General features: G+C 45.3%; 1 protein-coding gene across 9 annotated transcripts in view; it reads left to right on the top strand.

Moving 5' to 3' along the window:
• CLSTN2 (calsyntenin 2) overlaps positions 1–17,809 on the top strand; it is a 631,223-nt gene that overhangs the window by 599,659 nt on the left and 13,755 nt on the right. For all 9 annotated transcript variants that reach the window (XM_073899332.1, XM_073899377.1, XM_025881463.2 and 6 more), the window contains 3 exons: positions 4,414–4,562; positions 6,489–6,706; positions 17,348–17,518. In XM_073899332.1, the coding sequence (XP_073755433.1) occupies positions 4,414–4,562; positions 6,489–6,706; positions 17,348–17,518 (538 nt within the window). The remainder of the gene's footprint in view (positions 1–4,413; positions 4,563–6,488; positions 6,707–17,347; positions 17,519–17,809) is intronic.

Here is a 17,809-nt window from a genome sequence, read left to right as displayed (position 1 = left end):
GTGCAGTATTCCCCTAGCGCTGGAGTTCTGCCGTTCTCATTGTTCGGTAAACTTGATCTTGGCTGGCTATTCTTGCTGATCTTCTGGGGGAGGGTCCTGTTGCCGTGGTTCCCAAATGTCTTTGTCGGAGGCGGAAGTGCCCCGCCCTTGTCGGTCCGGGCTAAGCAATCTGCTCAGGTTTGCTCTCGGGAGCTTTTGTTCCCTGGAAGCTCTTGGTACAGCTTTGGAGGACCAGAGTGAAAATGGCGGCCTCCCAATCTCCGCTCTGGAGGACCCAAGAACTCGGGGCCCCGCTCCTCAGTGCGCCCCTGGAGAAAAGCAGTCACTCACTCCCATCTCCCCGGTCTCCGGCCACACTCCGTGCTCACCCGGCCTGTGACCGAGTGTTTCTATCTCTGGCACCTGACCCGGTGTGGAGTCTCCAAACCCAGCAGATCCCTGCGGTGTGCTCCCACACCGCTCCTCCCCGGGGAGGAAGGGGAGTCTCCCCCGATCTGCCACTTGTTGGTTCCCTGCTGGAGGAGCAGTGGCCCGACTATGCCGTGGATCACAGTTTATGGCAACCCCAAGCTGAGAGCCCGCGCCTCGGCTCTGTCTCTGCAGCTGGCTTCCCCGCTTCGATACCTGGGAGCTTTGCCACACTCAGGCACCCCTGGTCTTTCTGTGACCCCCAAGGGTCCTGAGACCACACTGTCCCACAAGGGTTCCATCCCCCGCTTAGCCACTGGAGCGACGTCCCTCAGCAGAGCGGACTTCTAAAAGTTCCGATTTTGTGCTCCGCGGCTCTATCACTTGCCAGAAGCAGCCCACGGAGGCCCCCTCCCCCGCCATCTCTCTCCAGAATATCACCTCGGATTCACTTCTCTGCACGTCCTACCTTCCAGAAAGTGGTCGCTTTTCTGTTCAGCAAGTTGCTGCTCTTCTTTTCTTCAATCTCCTGTTGAGTTCGTAGGTGTTCAGAATGGTTTGATCCCTATCCAGCTGAATTCCTGGGACCAGACGAAATCCAGGTCTCCTACTCCTCTGCCATCTTGCTCCGCCCCCACCCTATCGCCATTATTTTAAATGAGGAAATGAAGTCCAGAAAGGCAAAGTAAATCGTCCAAAGTTCTTTCTGTAGTCTGCACTGGAACTGGGTTACTGCAATCCACACAGCCCATGATCTTTCAATGATGCCACATATCCTTGGGTGAGAATCCTGCCTGGAAAGGGTTCAATTTTTCCACGAGGGCTAAAATACTGCAGTAACAAATGACTCCAAAATTCCTATGCTTTAATGCTTAAAAGTTTATTATTCTCTCACATCAAGCCCAGGAGGTGGAGTGGGGTTTTTGCCGAGAACACCCCACCCACCAAAGTGGAGGAAGAAGAAGCCTGGAGCATCATGCAGGGCTCTTCATGGCCTCAGCCCAGGAGCCCTGCCTCACTTCCTCTCACACCTCATTGGCCAGATGCAGTCACGTGACCCGCCCACAAACGGCAGATGGCTGAGGCCAAGTGTAGCCTCCAGGATGCTGAGCAGGCAAAGGAGAGCTGGGCTTAGTGAGCACTGATAATGACTCCCACAGAGCCTTTGCTGAAAAGACCGTGACTGAAAAGATCTTTTTGGGGAGTAACCCGGAGATGATACTGAGTAAAATGTGGGCCAAGGGGGAACATTTACCCGTTCATCTAATGGGATTGCAGGGTACTAGGGCTAGGTTCTGGGATTCAGGGATAAGAGTTGGAGCCCCTGTCCTCTGTGAGCTCATGGTCACTGTATGTAATCATTGTACTACCATTTCATGCACTACAGGAGCCCAGTGGGGACCTAAATGAGGGAAGCTGGGGTGGCCTCAAGGAGGAGGTAACAGTAAAACAAATGATAGTTGAAGGAGGCAAGGATTAAGCTCTCTGTAGGCTAGGGATCACATTACAGGGACCTTATGTGGGTCAGTGTCATCACTACTACTCATGGGACACCCACCTCCTTTTAGAGTCCAGGCACAGAACAGGGAACTCTTAAAAAGACAACCAAGCCAGATCAGGGAAAAGTTAATATGGATGGATTTTTTCCTTAAACTCATAATAACATACTCAGTCTCCTTCATGGCAAGAGAAATGCAAATTGAAACTACACTAAGGTAGCATTTATCACCTATCAGACTGGCAAAAATCCCAAACGACAGCATATTCTGTTGAGGTTTTGAGAAAAGAGGCATTCCCATACACTAGAAGAGGGAGTGTATATTGATATCATTCCTAGCAATGGGGAATTGGGCAACATTTGTCAAAATTTAAAGTGCATATACTCTTGGACCTAACCATTTCACATGGAGGGATTTATCCAATAGATATATGTTTGCGCACATATGAAATGTGTACAAGATTATTCATTCTCACATTATTAGTAAAAGATTGGAAATGATCCACATGTCCATAAGAAACTGGTTAAATAAATTATAATTTTATACACAGTAGAATATTATACAGTGGTAAAAAAGAGGAAGCTTATGATGTACTAACACAAAACAGTCTCCAGGATATGAGCTAAGTAAAACAATTAAAGTACAATAAAGTATGTAAAAAGCTACCATCGGTGAAAGAAAGGAGAAAAAAGGAAATCTGTATTCATAAGAATGCTGAAGTATAACTTTCAGGATAGGCTAGGTAATGCTGCAGTAACAAGTGACTAAAACATTTCAGTGGTTTATACAACTTTTTTTTTATTGTCCACACCCAGTGTCCATTATATATTGGCTTTGGCTCTGATCCACATACCACCCCCACTGTGAGACCCAGGCTGATGGACCAGGCCCTAAGGGAACCTGGCAGGTTTCATGGCAGAGGGAAAGGGACATGGCAAAGCAGGAACTGGCTGTGAAGTCTTCCACATGAGTGTGAACCCGATAATACTTCTGCCCACCTTTCATTGGCCAAGCAAGCCACAGGAGCACTACTGAATACAACAGGGCAAAAAAAAAATGTGCATCTTGCAGAGAAGGGTTCCCTACGTCACATAGTCAAGCCTATGGACAATAGGGCAGGCATGTATAAGCCTCCCACTGGGAGGGGAAGCAACTAATAATGGACAATAATGCAAGCTGGCACTAAGAAATTAATATAACAGTGACCACTTGTGGGACGGGATATTGGAAACTGGGTAGATAGGAATAAGATGGACACTTTCACTTAATACATATGTATGTTTGAATTATGTCAATATATTATCCAAAGAAAAACGTTGCCGAGTAGCTACATAAAAATATATCCAGATCCGGGGCACCTGGCTTGCTCAGTTGGAAGAGCACGCAACTCTTGACTCATTTGGGGTTGTGAGTTCGAGTCCCACATTGAGTATAGAGATTACTTAAAAATAAATAGATAAAAATATATCCGGATCTCCTTTTCCTGTGACGTGAACTTTGGACACATCATCCAAATGCGCTGATAAGCTCCTGACATCTTACTGATAATGATTCCTGCTCAGAGGCATGTGAAGGTCAGCAAACGGGACCCGTCCCATGGCAGTTCTCCATGCTCGATGCCAGGAAGAATAACTGCGGGGGCTTCGCAGGGAGAAGCCGGAGTCTGTATCTGGTTTATCTGGTTTGACAACTCAAGTGACTGGGTGGAGAGCATCGTAGCCCCCAGACCTTCACCAAGTGTGGGATATGGGGGACTCTGAGATTAATAAACAGATAATAGGCCCGGGACAGTTGGCATGAGTGGACACAGCAAGTGAGCCAAACTCCTGGGAAAGCAGAGTAGAGCCCCGGGGAAGCAAGACCAGGAATGAGATCTAAGAGAGAAGGAGAGCCATTAACTGAAAAATGAGCTGTAAGGTTGGAAGCATGGATCAGGAACGGAAGCACAGGGTGAACTGAGGAGCAGTTTAAGGCCAAAGACCAGACCAGTGAAAGGAGCCAAAGCGCCCCGTTTCTAGGCAGCCAGCTAACGGGGCAGGCTGTCCAAGGGCTGAAAGGATGCTCAGGACCCCACAGCGGCACGGGGCAGGGGCCACCCTACCACGGGCTAGACCACAAGAACCCTGTGATGGGGATTCAGAATCCCATCCTGTGGCTCAAGAGTTTCAAACCCCCGGGGATCTTACAGGGGCAGCCTGGAAGCCCCCCAGGGGTAGCAGGGATTGTTTGAGGGGTTAAAACAGTCATCAGAGGCTCTGGGTGTTATATGCAACTAAAGAATCATTGAACACTGTATCGAAAAACTAATGATGTACTATATGGTGGCTAACTGAACATAATCCAAAAAAGAGAGTGTAAAAAAGTAAATAAAACTGTCATCCGTGTGCATGGCTGCTACACTTGCAGACGCTCTGGAGACACTGGGCCTTCGTGGCCTGTCCATGGAGATGGTGGGCTCCACTGTTGATCACTGTCCCCCATGCCACCACCCCGTTTCCTCCTCCAGTACCACTTCAACCCTTCACAGTCCGTCCTGGTGATGGAAGGTGACGACATTGGGAACATCAATCGCGCCCTCCAGAAGGTGTCCTACATCAACTCCAGGCAGTTCCCGACGGCGGGTGTGCGGCGCCTGAGAGTCTCTTCCAAAGTCCAGTGAGTAGACAGACGCTGGTCAGCCAGGGGCCCCAGCTGAGGCGGTGGGGACGGTCCCTGGGGAATGTTCCCTGGCAAAACAGAATTCATCTTTTGTCCACTATTTGCAGTTTCTCTGCTATCCTGATGAGGATGCCCCAGTGGATCTGTGTTCTCTTCTTGTTGTCTTCAGAAAGAAAATGTTCCGTTGCTTTGCCAGCGCAAATTCAGCTTTCTCTATTTAATTCAGAATCCAGTGTGGTACTGCACCCTATAAATTCTCAGAAAGCTCGGTTTTTAGTGGTCTGACTTAAGGTTACAGAAGCTGGTACATAGTAGGTACTTGACAAACGTTTATTAAATTGGATTACATCAACCAACCCAGCTTTGTAGAGCAACTAAATACCACAAATATGCAAGAGAAAGGGAGTTCTTGTCCCCAGGGGATCAGAGTTCAGTAAAGGAGATGAGACTCTTTACTAGTGAAGCCTGTGGATAATTCCCTTCTTGGTCCATCAGATCGTTTCTCAGCCACAGCAACTGCCTGGTAGGGCAGCAAGGATGGGACCCCAGAAAAACTCCTGGCAGGCAGAAGGGGAGTCACCTAGTCCCTGGAGCCGGGAGAAGCCAGAGGACAGGAACAAGGCTAGGAAAGACGGGTCTGCTGACGGCCACGTTACTGGGGCAGGGACAGGTGCCAGGCTAAACCCCACAGGCAGCAATCATATTCAGTAGTTCTAGTGACAAAGGAGGCACGCCCCCCTTTACACTAAGGGCCACCCTTGGAGGCCTGCCATAGGGAGCAAGCACCTCCAGCTCAGCTCCGCGCTGCAGTCAAAGAGAGGGACAGGGCTTCCATAAACTGACAAGCGGCACAGTGCCCTTGGGGACTGGTGCAGCGAAGACCAGACAAAACCAGGGGCAGGAACACACCACTGCTCCCACAACTTGCCCACCCCAAAGAAGAGGGAGTTCCCCAGCATGGTGTCCACCCAGACTGCGCTTCCCTCAGGAACTTTCCCAAGGGCTACAAGTTGACAGCCGCCACCAGCTGGAGTCCACCCAGCGTTCCCAGAGCGGCCATCTGGGCCCTGGCGCTCTTTGTAGCCTAGGGCTTTGGCCCAGATGAGCAGCAGAGAGTGCCAGTGACTCGCATGCCTGATGCAATCTGATGAGGGTGTCAGGTCTGCCAACATTTACTGAGCTCCACCCACGACGTAGCCTCTGGCATCGGCTTCTTTTCTATATGTCAGCACATTTAATCCTTGCTATTATGAGGTAATTAATTCTTGTCATCCCCCCTGTATAGATGGAGAAACTGAGGTTCCCAGGAGTCACATCTTGCCCAGGGTCACCCAGCCTCACAGTGGCAGAGCCAGGCCATGGACCTTGTCTAACTTCCCAGGCCTTGCTCATGCAGTCACAGCATTCTGCCTTCCAGGGATTTCTGTGGCAGTGTATCAGGAGAAAGGAGATGATCCGTGGCACATCTACAACAGGGGCACTGTGGGAGCTCCTCGTAGAGAGACAACATGCGTGAGCACAAGAGAGTTCCGCCCTGGGGTCTCAGCAAGATGCCTGTACCCAACCAGTTAGACGGCAATTTGCTTACCAAATCCTGGTGCACATACCAAGCAGTGGCTAATTAATGTTACCACTGATTACTTTGTTATAAAGGATAATTAAGGGTTTAGCAGTTACTTGTTGCTGGGACCGAAGATTCCCAGTTCTCCCAGAAGCCAATCCTCTTAAGTCCCTAGATGGCTATTAGTTTTGACTATCATGTGGCTTTCAATCTGAATGTCTGTTGATACCCTCTGAGACTCCGAGGCAGTCCAGAGACCTTGGCAAGGACGAGAGGTGGTTGTGTGTCTCCTCGTCCCCGGCCACGTGGTGGATGCGTTCATGGCTCGCTCTTCAGTGCCGTGACCACAGCTGTTTTCCCAGGTGCTTCGGAGAAGATGTGTGCATCAGCGTCCCCGACATGGATGCCTATGTGATGGTGCTGCAGGCCATTGAGCCCCAGATCAGCCTCCGGGGCACGGACCACCTCTGGAGACCCACCACCCAGTTTGAAAGTGCCCGAGGGGTGACCCTCTTCCCGGACCTCAAGATCGTGAGCACCTTTGCCAAAGCCGAGGCCCCGGGGGACCTGAGGACCACAGGTACAGATGCACACTGGGTCATGGGGCGGGAGCCTTCTACTCTCAGAGCCATGCCAAGTCCTACTTCAGGCCAATAGCATTGTTCACCACGGCAGGGAATTTCTGATAGCAAAGCAAACAAACCTGCAAACAACACAAGTAACAGGAGGGAAATGAACTATTTGGCAAATAACCGGTCCACGCATGTACGTGATAGGATGTTGGAGGGAGGACATTTATGCCAAATGGTAAATGAAAGAAAGCAAGATGCAAATTACAGAGTACCTACAACACACACCGAAAAATGCCAAGAAGAAAACACACCTGATGCAAACAGTGCTGTTCTCTGAGACGCCTATGAGCCAATTTGTCTCCACTCCCCTTCACTTGGCTGCAAATGCAAAATGTTCAATAGTGAGCATGTATTATTTTGATGATCGGAAGAAAAGCTAAAGAGGCACAAAGAAAACATTTAGCTGCACCTTAACAGATTCACAGTGAAAGTCAGGTCTGATCCAGCAGCATTAGTCTCAGCTCTCAGGGAACTCTCCAACATGTCCATTATTGGGCGGGCTACTGATGGAGGCGGAGTAATTGGAATGATCTGCCCGGGAGAAACACTCCGTTGCACGGAAAGCTATGGTGCACTCAGCTGGCGGGGAGGGGGTGGTGACAGGAAGGATAGGGAAGGGAGAAAGGGAAACCCAGGGCCCAGATCTACAGGGGAAGTACCCATTTAACCATCCTCTGCGGCCTCCTCCAGGAGAGGACTTCTGGCTCTCCCTCTCTGCCTCCAAAGCAGCTGCTAATGATGTGCTGGAGCCCATGGGCCTGAGTCCCTGAAGGGCTGCTCCTCTAACAGTCCTAATTACTCACTGCCTTAAACCACCCTAGTCCCTTGGGAATGGGGTGCCTTCAGTGCAGCTCTTCTTAGCTCATGACAATAGCTGGCGTCTTCCAAGTGCCCCTGCCAGGACAGGGCCCTTGCCTAGTGACACTCCCAGGTGCATTAGGGCCTGTGAGCTTTCCCTTCCCCTCATTTGGAGCCACAATCAGATGGGAAAAGGAAGGGCCTCTGACCACGGTGGTTGCCAGGCTATAACTGGGAGCGTGTGGACGTGCTAGGCCTGCCCCTGGCTGACAGGCAATGCCAGGGAAAAGCAATTACCTGGGGCTCTAACTCACCTTCTGTTTATGAGAGGTGCGGGCAGAGCACAGAGCCACGTGCCCGAGAGCTCTTATGGGTACTTTCTACATCTTCCTCTTATTGTTGTTAGGATAATCGTTGTTATGGATGCCTTAAGTAAGGAGGCTCATGGTATTTGCCAGCAGGCCTCAGTGACCCACCCCAGCAACATCTTCTGCCCCTACTGACCTCCTCCTCTTTGTGCTGTTTCAGTACCAAAGACAGGCAAGTCCCCCATGTACGCCCCTCTCTCTCACACCTCTGCGTTCTCACCTTTGCTCATGCCCCACCCTCTGCCTGGTAGGTCCCTGCCCTCCCCATCCGCGTTACTGCTGGCAAACATCTCCCCCGCCAGCACCCTGCCCCCTCGACTGGGCTAGCTCTCCTGCTCTGTACGCCCCCCATGACTGATGCTTCCCTGCCCACCCCCCCCCCCCCCCCCCGCCACGTTTGCTAGCCCTCGGTGGCAGTTATCGGTTAATGAAGCCAGACCAGGGGCTCCATGAGCGCTCAACCACGGCTGATTCGCCTCTAAATACCTGAGCCCAGCACAGTCCCTTCAGCACAGTGGGAATCAAGAGAAGTACAGATGGAAGATAGAACCTGTAATGTATCCACAGAAGAACAATGAGAAAATGCTCAACATTTATACCATGCCCCCTACCTAGTGTGAGCAATCAGCCGGCCACATGGGGAGGTAGGAGTAAGGATGACCTAAACTGACCTGGTAAGAAGCTGGCAAAAAACTCCAGAAACCATGCAAAGGCCATTTGAAATACAGATACACATATGCTATCGCTAATGATAGGCCTTCAATGTATATTAATGTGATTTTAGATTTTGCCGGTGAAACATGAAGCCACTGAGAATGACAAGCATCGAAAAAGCATATGAAATTATTTATAATAATGTAGATCTGGTGAGAGCAAAAAATATTTTTGGTATCACTAAAAAATTAAAATAGAAAATAATTATTTAAAGTAATTCTCTCCTCTTTTGTAAATCCTTTTTAATTTCTATTTTCATAAATGCTTTATAGTATACAAAATATATTAGTCCACTTTATAAATAAATAATTATACATATTTAAATGATCTCGGTTCAGAAATTTTTCCCAAAAGGGCTGCAAAATCAAAAGCATTTGAAGACTACTAGCCCAAAGGTTATGAATTTATAAACTGTGGAATCAGAAAGTCATGGCTTCTGTCCCAGCTCTTCCCCTAATATCTGTGTAAGCCTGGGCAATCTGCCCTACCCCCCAGACCGTCCACTTCACCGTGGGTGAAATGGGGATAATAGTACCCCATTTAATATCTATCTGTTAGGATTGTTTGCACAGTGCCTGGCCCATAGCAAGCACTCCATAAATACCACTTTTATTATTTTCTTAAATCCAGTATAGTTAACATGCAGTGTTATATTAGTTTTGGGTGTACAATATAGTGATTCAACAGTTCTGTACATCATCCAGTGCTCATCACAAGTGCACTCCTTAATCTCCTTCACCTATTTCACCCATTCATCCCCCACCCACTTCCCCTCTGATAACCATCAGTTTGTTCGCTAGAGTTAAGGGTCTGTTTTTTTATTTGTCTCTTTTCTTCTTTGTTCATTTGTTTCTTAAATTCCACATGTAAGTGAAATCATATAGTATTTGTCTGACTTACTGCATTTCAAGATTCATCCATGTTGTTGCAAATGACAAGATTTCATTCTTTTTTATGGCTGAATAATATTACACACACACACACACACCACTTCTTCTTTATCCATTCATCTGTCGATGGACACTTGGGCTGCTTCCATAATTTGGCTATTGTAAATACTGCAATAAAAGTAGGGGTGCATAGGTCTTTTCAAATTAGTGTTTATGCATTCTTTGGGTAAATACCCAGCAGTGGAATTACTGGATCATATGGTGGTTCTATTTTTCATTTTTTGAGGAACCTCCATACTGTTCTCCACAGTGGCTGCACCAGTTTGCATTCCCACCAATAGTGCATGAGGATTCCTTTTTCTCCACATCCTCGTCACTTGTTGTTTCTTGTGTTTTTTATTTTAGCCATTCTGACAGGTGTAAACTGATGTCTCATTGTGGTTTTGATTTACATTTTCCTGATGATGAGTGATGTTGAGCATCTTTTCATGTGTCTGTCAGCCATCTGTGTATCTTCTTTGAAAAATGTCTGTTCGTGTCTTCTGACCTTTTATTGGATTATTTCTTTTGGGGGTGTTGTATAAGTTCTTTATATATTTTGGATACTAATCTTTTATCAGATATGTCATATGCAAATATCTTCTCCCTTTCAGTAGGTTATTTGTAGTTTTGATTATTGCTTCCTTAGCTGTGCAAAAGCTTTTTATTTTGATGTAGTCCCAGTGGTTTATTTTTGCTTTTCTTTCCCTTGCCTCAGGAGACATATCTAGAAAAACATTGGTATGGCCAATGTCAGAGAAATTACTGCATGCACTCTCTTCTAGGATTTTTATGGTTTCTGGTCTCTCAGGTCTTTAATCCACGTTGAGTTTATTTTTGTGTATGGTGTAAGAAAGTGGTCCAGTTTCATCCTTTTACATGTAGCCGACCAGTTTTCCCAACATTTGTTGAAGAGACTGTCATTTTCCCATTGTACAGTCTTGTCTCCTTTGTTATAGATTAATTGACTTTTCTGGGCTCTCTACTCTGTTCTATGTGTCTTTTTCTGTGCCAGTACCATACTGTTTAGATAACCACAGCTCTGTAGAACATCTTCAAATCTGGGATTGTGATGCCTCCAGTTTTGTCTTCCTTTTTCAAGATTGCTTTGACTATTTGGAGTCTTCTTTGATTCCATACAAATATTAGGATTGTTGTTATAGTTCTGTGAAAAATGCTGTCAGTGTTTTGATAGGGATTGCATTAAATCTGTAGATTGCTTTGGGTAGTATGGACATTTTAACAATATTTGTTATTCTAATCCATGAGCATGGAATATCTTCCCTTTTGTGTCACCTTCAGTTTCTTTCATCAATGTTTTATAGTTTACAAGAGTACAGGTCTTTTACCTCCTTGGTTAAGTTTATTCCCAGGTATTTTATTATTTTTGATGCAATTGTAAATAGAATTGTTTTCTTTTTAAAGATTTTATTTAAAGAGTGCAAATGAGAGAGAGAAAGAGCACACATGGGTGGTGGGGGGAGAGGGGCAGGGGGAGAGGGGTCAGCAGATGCCCCACTGAGTGGGGAGCCTGATGCAGGGCTCAATCCCAGGACCCTGGGATCATGACCTGAGCTGAAGGTAGACACTTAACCAACTGAGCCACCCAGGTGCCCCAAATGAGATTGTTTTCTTAATTTCTTTTTTCTGCTGTTTTGTTATTAGTGTATAGAAATGCAACAGATTTCTGTATACTGATTTTGTATCCTGCGACCATACTGAATTAGCAGTTCTGGTAGTTTTTTGGTGGAGTCTGTAGGATTTTCTAGGCATAGTATCATGTCAGCTGCAAATAGTCAAAGTTTTACTTCTTCCTTACCAACTTGGATGCCTTTTATTTCTTTTTCTTGTGTGATTGCTCTGGCTAAGACTTCCAGTACTATGTTTAATAAAAGTGGTAAGAGTGGATATTCTTGTCTTATTCCCAATCCTAGTGAAAAGCTCTGTTTTTCACCAATGAGTATGATATACCTGTGGGTTTTTCCTATATGGCCTTTATTATGTTGAGGTATCTTCCCTCTAACCCTACTTTCTTGAGGGTTTTTATCATGAATGGATGTTGTACTTTGTCAAATGCTTTTTCTGCATCTATTGAAATGATCATACAGTTTTCATCCTTTTCTCTTGTTGATGTGATGTACCACGTTGATTGATTTGTGAATATTGAACCATCCTTGCATCCCAGGAATAAATTCAACTTGATCATGGTGACTGATTTTTTTAATGTATTGTTGGATTCAGTTTGTTAATATTGTGTTGAGGATTTTTGCATCAATGCTCATCAGGGATATTGGCCTTAGTTTTCTTTTCTTTTTTTTTTTAAGATTTTATTTATTTGGCGGAGAGAGACATAGTGAGAGAGGGGAACACAAGCAGGGGGAGTGGGCAGAGGGAGAAGCAGGCTTCCCGCTGAGCAGGGAACCTAGTGTGGGGCTCAATCCCAGGACCCTGGGATCATGACCTGAGCTGAAGGCAGACGCTTAACAACTGAGCCACCCAGGAGCCCCAGCCTTAGTTTTCATTTTTGATAGTGTCTTTGGTTTGGGTATCAGGGTGATGCTGACCTCATAGAATGAATTTGGATGCTTTCTTTCAATTTTTTTTAATAGTTTGAGAAGAATGGGTATTAACTCTTCTTTAAATGTTTGAAAGAATTCACCTGTGAAGCCATGTGGTCCTGGACATTTGTTTGGAGGTTTTTGATTACTGATTCAATTCCATTGCTGGTAATTGGCATGTTCAAATTTTCTATTTCTCCCTGCTTCTGTTTTGGGAGGTAATATGTTTCTAGGAATTTATCTATTTCTTCTAGGTTATCTAATTTGTTGGCATATGATTTGTTATACACATTCTCTTAGAAACCTTTGTATTTCTGTGGTATTGACTATTATATCTCCTCTTTCATTTCTGATTTTATTTTAGCTCTTTTTTGGGGGGGATGAATGTAACTAAAGGTTTATCAATTTTCTTGATCTTTTCAAAAAACCAACTCCTGATTCATTGATCTGTTCTATTGCTTTTTCTAGTATCTATATCATTTATTTCTGCTCTAGTCATTATTACTTCCTTCTGCTAGCTCTGGGTTTTGTTTGTTCTTTTTCTAGTTCCATTAGGTGAAGGTTGTTTGAGATTTTTCTTTCTTCCTGAGGTAGGCCTGTATTGCTATAAATTTCCCTTTTAGAACAGCTTTTGCTGCATCCCAAAGATTTTGGACTGTTGTGTTTTCATTTGTCTCCATGTATTTTTTTTATTTCCTCTTTGATTTCTTGGTTGACCCATTGACTGTTTAGTAGCACATTATTTAATGTTCACATTACTTAAAGTGGTCTTTCCAGATTTTTTTCTTGTGGTTGATTACTAGTTTCGTAGCATTGTGGTCAGAAAAGATGCATGGTATGACTTCAATCTTTTTGAATTTGTTGGGGCTTGTTTTGTGGCCTAATATGTGATCTATTCTGGAGGATGTGCCATACGCACTTGAAAGAATGTATATGCTGCTGTTTTAGGATGAAATGTTCTGAATGTATCTGTTAAATCCATCTGGCCCAATGTGTCATTCAAAGTCACTGTTTCCTTGATGATTTTCTGTTTGGATAATGTATCCATCAATGAAAGTGAGGTGCTGTAGTCCCCTACTGCTTTTGTACTACTATCGACTACTTCCTTTATGTTTGTTACTAGCTGCTCTGTGTATCTGGGTGCTCCCATGTTGGGTGCATAAATATTTACAATTGTTATATCTTCTTGTTGGATTATTCCCTTTATGATTATGAGAATGTCCTTCTTTGTCTCTTGTTATAGTCTTTGTTTTAAAGTCTATTTTGTCAGAACTATTGCTATTCTGGCTTGCTTTTCACTTCCATTTGCATGATACATGCTTTTTCATCCTTTCACTCACAGTCTGCATGTGTTTTTAGGTCTAAAATGAGTCTCTTGTAGGCATTATAGAGATAGGTTTTGGTTTTTTATCCATTCCACCACCTTGTGTCTTTTTATTGGAGCATTTAGTCCATTAACATTTAAAGTAATTATTGCTGGGTATGTACTTATTGCCATTTTGTTACTTTATGGTTGTTTTTGTAGTTCTTCTTTGTTCCTTTCTTCTCTTGCTCTCTTCTCACATGGTTTGTTGGCTTTCTATACTGATCTACTTGGATTCCTTTTTCTTTATGTTTTGCATATCTATTCTGGTTCTTGATTTGTGGTTATCATTAGGTTTGTAAATAACATCTTCTGCATGTAGCAGTCTATATTAAGTTGTTGGTCACTTAAATTTGAACCCATTCTTTACTCCTCCCTCCCACCCCCACATTTTAGGTACATGGTATCATACTTTATATCCTTCTATTTTGTGAGTCCCTTGACTGATTTTTATAGATATACTTTATTTTTACTGCTTTTGTGCTTCTTACTTTTCTTACTCCTTATGATCTTTTCTTTCCACTCAGCAAATCCCCTTTAACATTTCTTGTAGAGGTGATTTAGCTGTCACAAATTCCTTTAACTTTTGTTTTTCTGGGAAACTCTTTACCTCTCCTTCTATTCTGAATGATAGCCTTGCTGGTTAGAGTAAATTCTGCTGGCTGCAGATATTTTCCTTTCAGCACTCTGAATGTATCATGCCACTCCCTTCTGGCCTGCAACCTTTCTACTAAAAAATTAGCTGATAGCCTTATGGGTTTTCCTCATATGTAACTACTTTCTTTTCTCTTGCTATTTTTAAAATTCTCTTTTTGTGGTGCCTGGATGGCTCAGTCAGTTAAGCGCCTGATTCTTGGTTTTGGCTCAGGTACTAATCTCAGGGTAGTAAGATCAAGCCCATGTGGGGCTCTGCATTGAGCATAGAACCTGCTTAAAATTCTCTCTCCCTCTGCCCTTCCCCTGGCGCTCACTTGCTCTCTCTAAAAAATAAGAATAGGGGCACCTGGGTGGCTCAGTTGGTTAAGTGTCTGCCTTCAGCTCAGGTCATGATCCCAGGGTCCTGGGATCAAGCCCCACATCAGGCTCCTTGCTCAGTGGGAAGCCTGCTTCTCCCTCTCCCTCTGCCTGCTACTTCCCCTGCTTGTGTGCTCACTCACTCACTCTCTCTCTCAAATAAATAAAATCCTAAACAAGTAATAAATTATCACTATTCTTTGCCATTTTATTATTATGTGTCTTGGTGTAGACCTCTTTGGGTTGATTTTGTTGGGGTCCCTCTGTGCCTCCTGGATCTGGATTTGTTCCCTTCCCCAGATTTAGGAAGTTTTCAGCTGTAATTTCTTAAAGTAAATTTTCTGCCCCCTTTTTCTCCTCTTTCTGGCTCCCTATAATGCAAATGTTACTATGTTTGATGGTGACACTGAGTTCCCTAAGTCTTTCTTCATTTTTTTTTCCTCCCCCTCTGTTCAGGTTGATTGCTTTCCATTACTCTGCCCTCCAGGTCGCTGATCTGTTCTGCTTCCTCTAGTCCACATATTCCCTCTAGTGTATTTTTAATTTCATTTATTGAGTTCTTTATTTCTAATTGGTTGGTTGTTTTCTGTCTGTTGAAGGTCTCACTGAGGTCCTCCACTCTTTTCACCAGTCCATGGAGTATCTTTATGACCATTATTTTAAATCCTTTATCAGGGATATTACTCTTCATTTTTGTTTAGGTCTCTTGCTGTGATTTTGTTGTCTTCTTTCATTTGGGACATATTCCTCTCTCCCCTCATTTTGTCTAACCCTCTGTGTGTTTCTGCGTGTTGGGAAAGTCAGCAAGGTCTCTTGCTCTTGAAAGTAGTGGCCTAATGAAGATGTCCTGTAGTGCCCTGCAGTGTCCCCATTCACCAGGATCAGCACTTCAGGAGTATCTCCCATGTGTGTGCTTTTTATGACCTACTGCTGTGGATGAGCTGCTTTTGCCTTCAGTCCAGTGGTCTGCAATGGCTTTCTTTGCCAATTGTGAGCAGGATTTGGTCCCTCTGGTGATAGCCAGTCTGGGCCTGCCTTGAGCTTGAACTGAGTCAGATCAGGCATTTGCCAGAAATGCAGTAACATCAAACTGCAGGGTACTTTCCCTGTGTTGTTCCTTAAGATTTTGTTGGTGGGTGGGACCTGTAGTCAGACCAGATGTCTGCCCCCAGCCTACTGCTGGGGCCAGTTTGGTATGCATGGTTATCTTTCTGTCTCCCCAGGGCAGGAATCACTTTGGTGCTGGTCCCTTTCAGGGCAGCTTGCACAGTGCCAGGTTTGTGGCACCACCTTGGGCTCTGACCAAGGTCACATTGGAGGGGGCTGATCAGCAGGAGAACCTGGTGCAGGGCACTCGGTTTTAGGAAGGTGTGTGCAGGTGTGCTGTGGGAGGGAATGCGGAGTGCAGGCCAGGCTGAAGGGGGCATGTCTGCAGGAGAACCTGGGGATCATTTCACTGTTAGCAAGTTAGATAGCACATGTTGGCACTGTGCTGCTTCCCTCAGGTGTCTGTGTATCTCGGCTGGGGAGCAGGGGAGGGAAATGGTGCCACATGCCCCTTTGTTCCTGGAACTTTCAGCACATGCTCTGAGATTAGTAAACCTCCCTCCCATATACCCCAGGCATTTTTCAAACTGCTGCTTCTATGCTGTATCTCCACAGGCTGTTTGTTGTGCTGTCTCTATAAGGGCAGGCACTGAGTTTCCTCTCACCTCCCACCTCTCCCAGAGCCAAGCCCACGGATTTTTTTAACGTTCCAGGTGTTAAGCACTTCTGCTTGTAACAAATCATGAAATTATGCCCGGCTGGTTTTCAAGGCCAAATATTATAGGGATTCATTATAGGGATTCATCTTCCCTGTGCCTGGGGTGTTTGGTTGCCTGTGTGTTTCCCCTTTCTATGTCTGTGGCATCCCTCCTTCCTGCAGACCCATTTAGCTCCGGACTGTGTCTCTGCCCTTCCTACCCTCTTTCATGTGGCCTCTTCCCTACATTTAATTGTGGAGTTGGTTCTGCCAGTCTTCAGGTTGTTTTCGATTTACACCGATGTCATATTGTCTAGGTATATCAGTGGGATAAGGTAAACTAGGGTCCTCCTACTCTGCCATCTTCCCCAGAAGTCCCAATCACTTTTAAGTTAGGACTGCCAACGTGTCCAGCATTCAAATACTCAAACGTCCCTTTGGAAAATTTGGGGTCACAAAATCAGGCCAGGATTGCCAAACTGACCAAAAGATTGCCAATTAACCAGTTTACTTAATCATTTTATTATATTATGCTCCAAAATAATTATAATAATTATAAATATAATAATACAATAGGCTCCAGTGAGCCCCTGGGTTAGACACTGAGGAGTTGGTCATATTAAAAAAAAAAAAAAAAAAAAAAAAAGTGCTGCTGCCCTTGAAAAACTCAGGGTCTGCCAGGGGTGACAAAACCAGGACAGCATGGTAGAAGGGAACTTCTATCTGGCCCCAAATGAGAACTATTACTTATTGAGCAACTACTAGGTGCCAGACACTGTCTTCATTCCTCTCAAGACCCTCGCCCTCTTTACAGATGAGGAAATTGAGAGGTAGTTTCTCTAACACTGTAAGTGTCTTAGTAGCTGGTATTCAAATTCACATCTTTTGACTATTCATGCTCTTCACACAAATCCATGCCACCCAACCTCAGGGCATGCTTGGGCATTCGTCTGAGCCATGGCAGTGGTGGTTGGGATGGCACAGCCTCTTCTCCTGACCCAGCCTGACCCTGGCATGCAGTCACAGAGGAGGAAGAGGACACACAAACCTGCTATCTGAGCTGTCCTCATGCCTGTGTTTTCCATGGCTGTCTTCCCTCAGCCCCCAAATCAGCAGTCTTAGAAGAAATGCTTCACAACTTAGATTTCTGTGACATTTTGGTGCTTGGAGGGGACCTGGACCCAAGACAGGAATGCCTGGAGCTCAACCACAGCGAGCTCCATCAGCGACACCTGGATGCCACCAATTCCACAGCAGGCTACTCTATCTATGGTAAGACCACACTCAGCCCCTTAACCATGCTCTCCTCTCATCACACTCATGCTGGAGTCATGAGTGTGATGGTGCTCTGTCACCTGTGGAGTCAGGTAGGGACCTTTGACCTCAGAGCACGGACTCCTAGCCCCTCCTTCAGTGAGCTACTCCAGCATCTTGAGGACCTCTTCTGTAGAAAGTAGGTGGATGCTTTCTCTTACAATATTTGACCTCAGCAAATACTACAGCAGCATTTGACAGGCTGAGGCCATTCTGTTCAGAGTCTAATGTATCTGGAAATCCTTTGGG

This window comes from Callorhinus ursinus, unplaced genomic scaffold (genome assembly GCF_003265705.2).
Source record: "Callorhinus ursinus isolate GAN/ISIS: 27379988/994484 unplaced genomic scaffold, GSC_fseal_2.0 scaffold1, whole genome shotgun sequence".
Lineage (NCBI taxonomy): Eukaryota > Metazoa > Chordata > Mammalia > Carnivora > Otariidae > Callorhinus > Callorhinus ursinus.
This window is presented reverse-complemented; position numbering and strand designations above follow the sequence as displayed.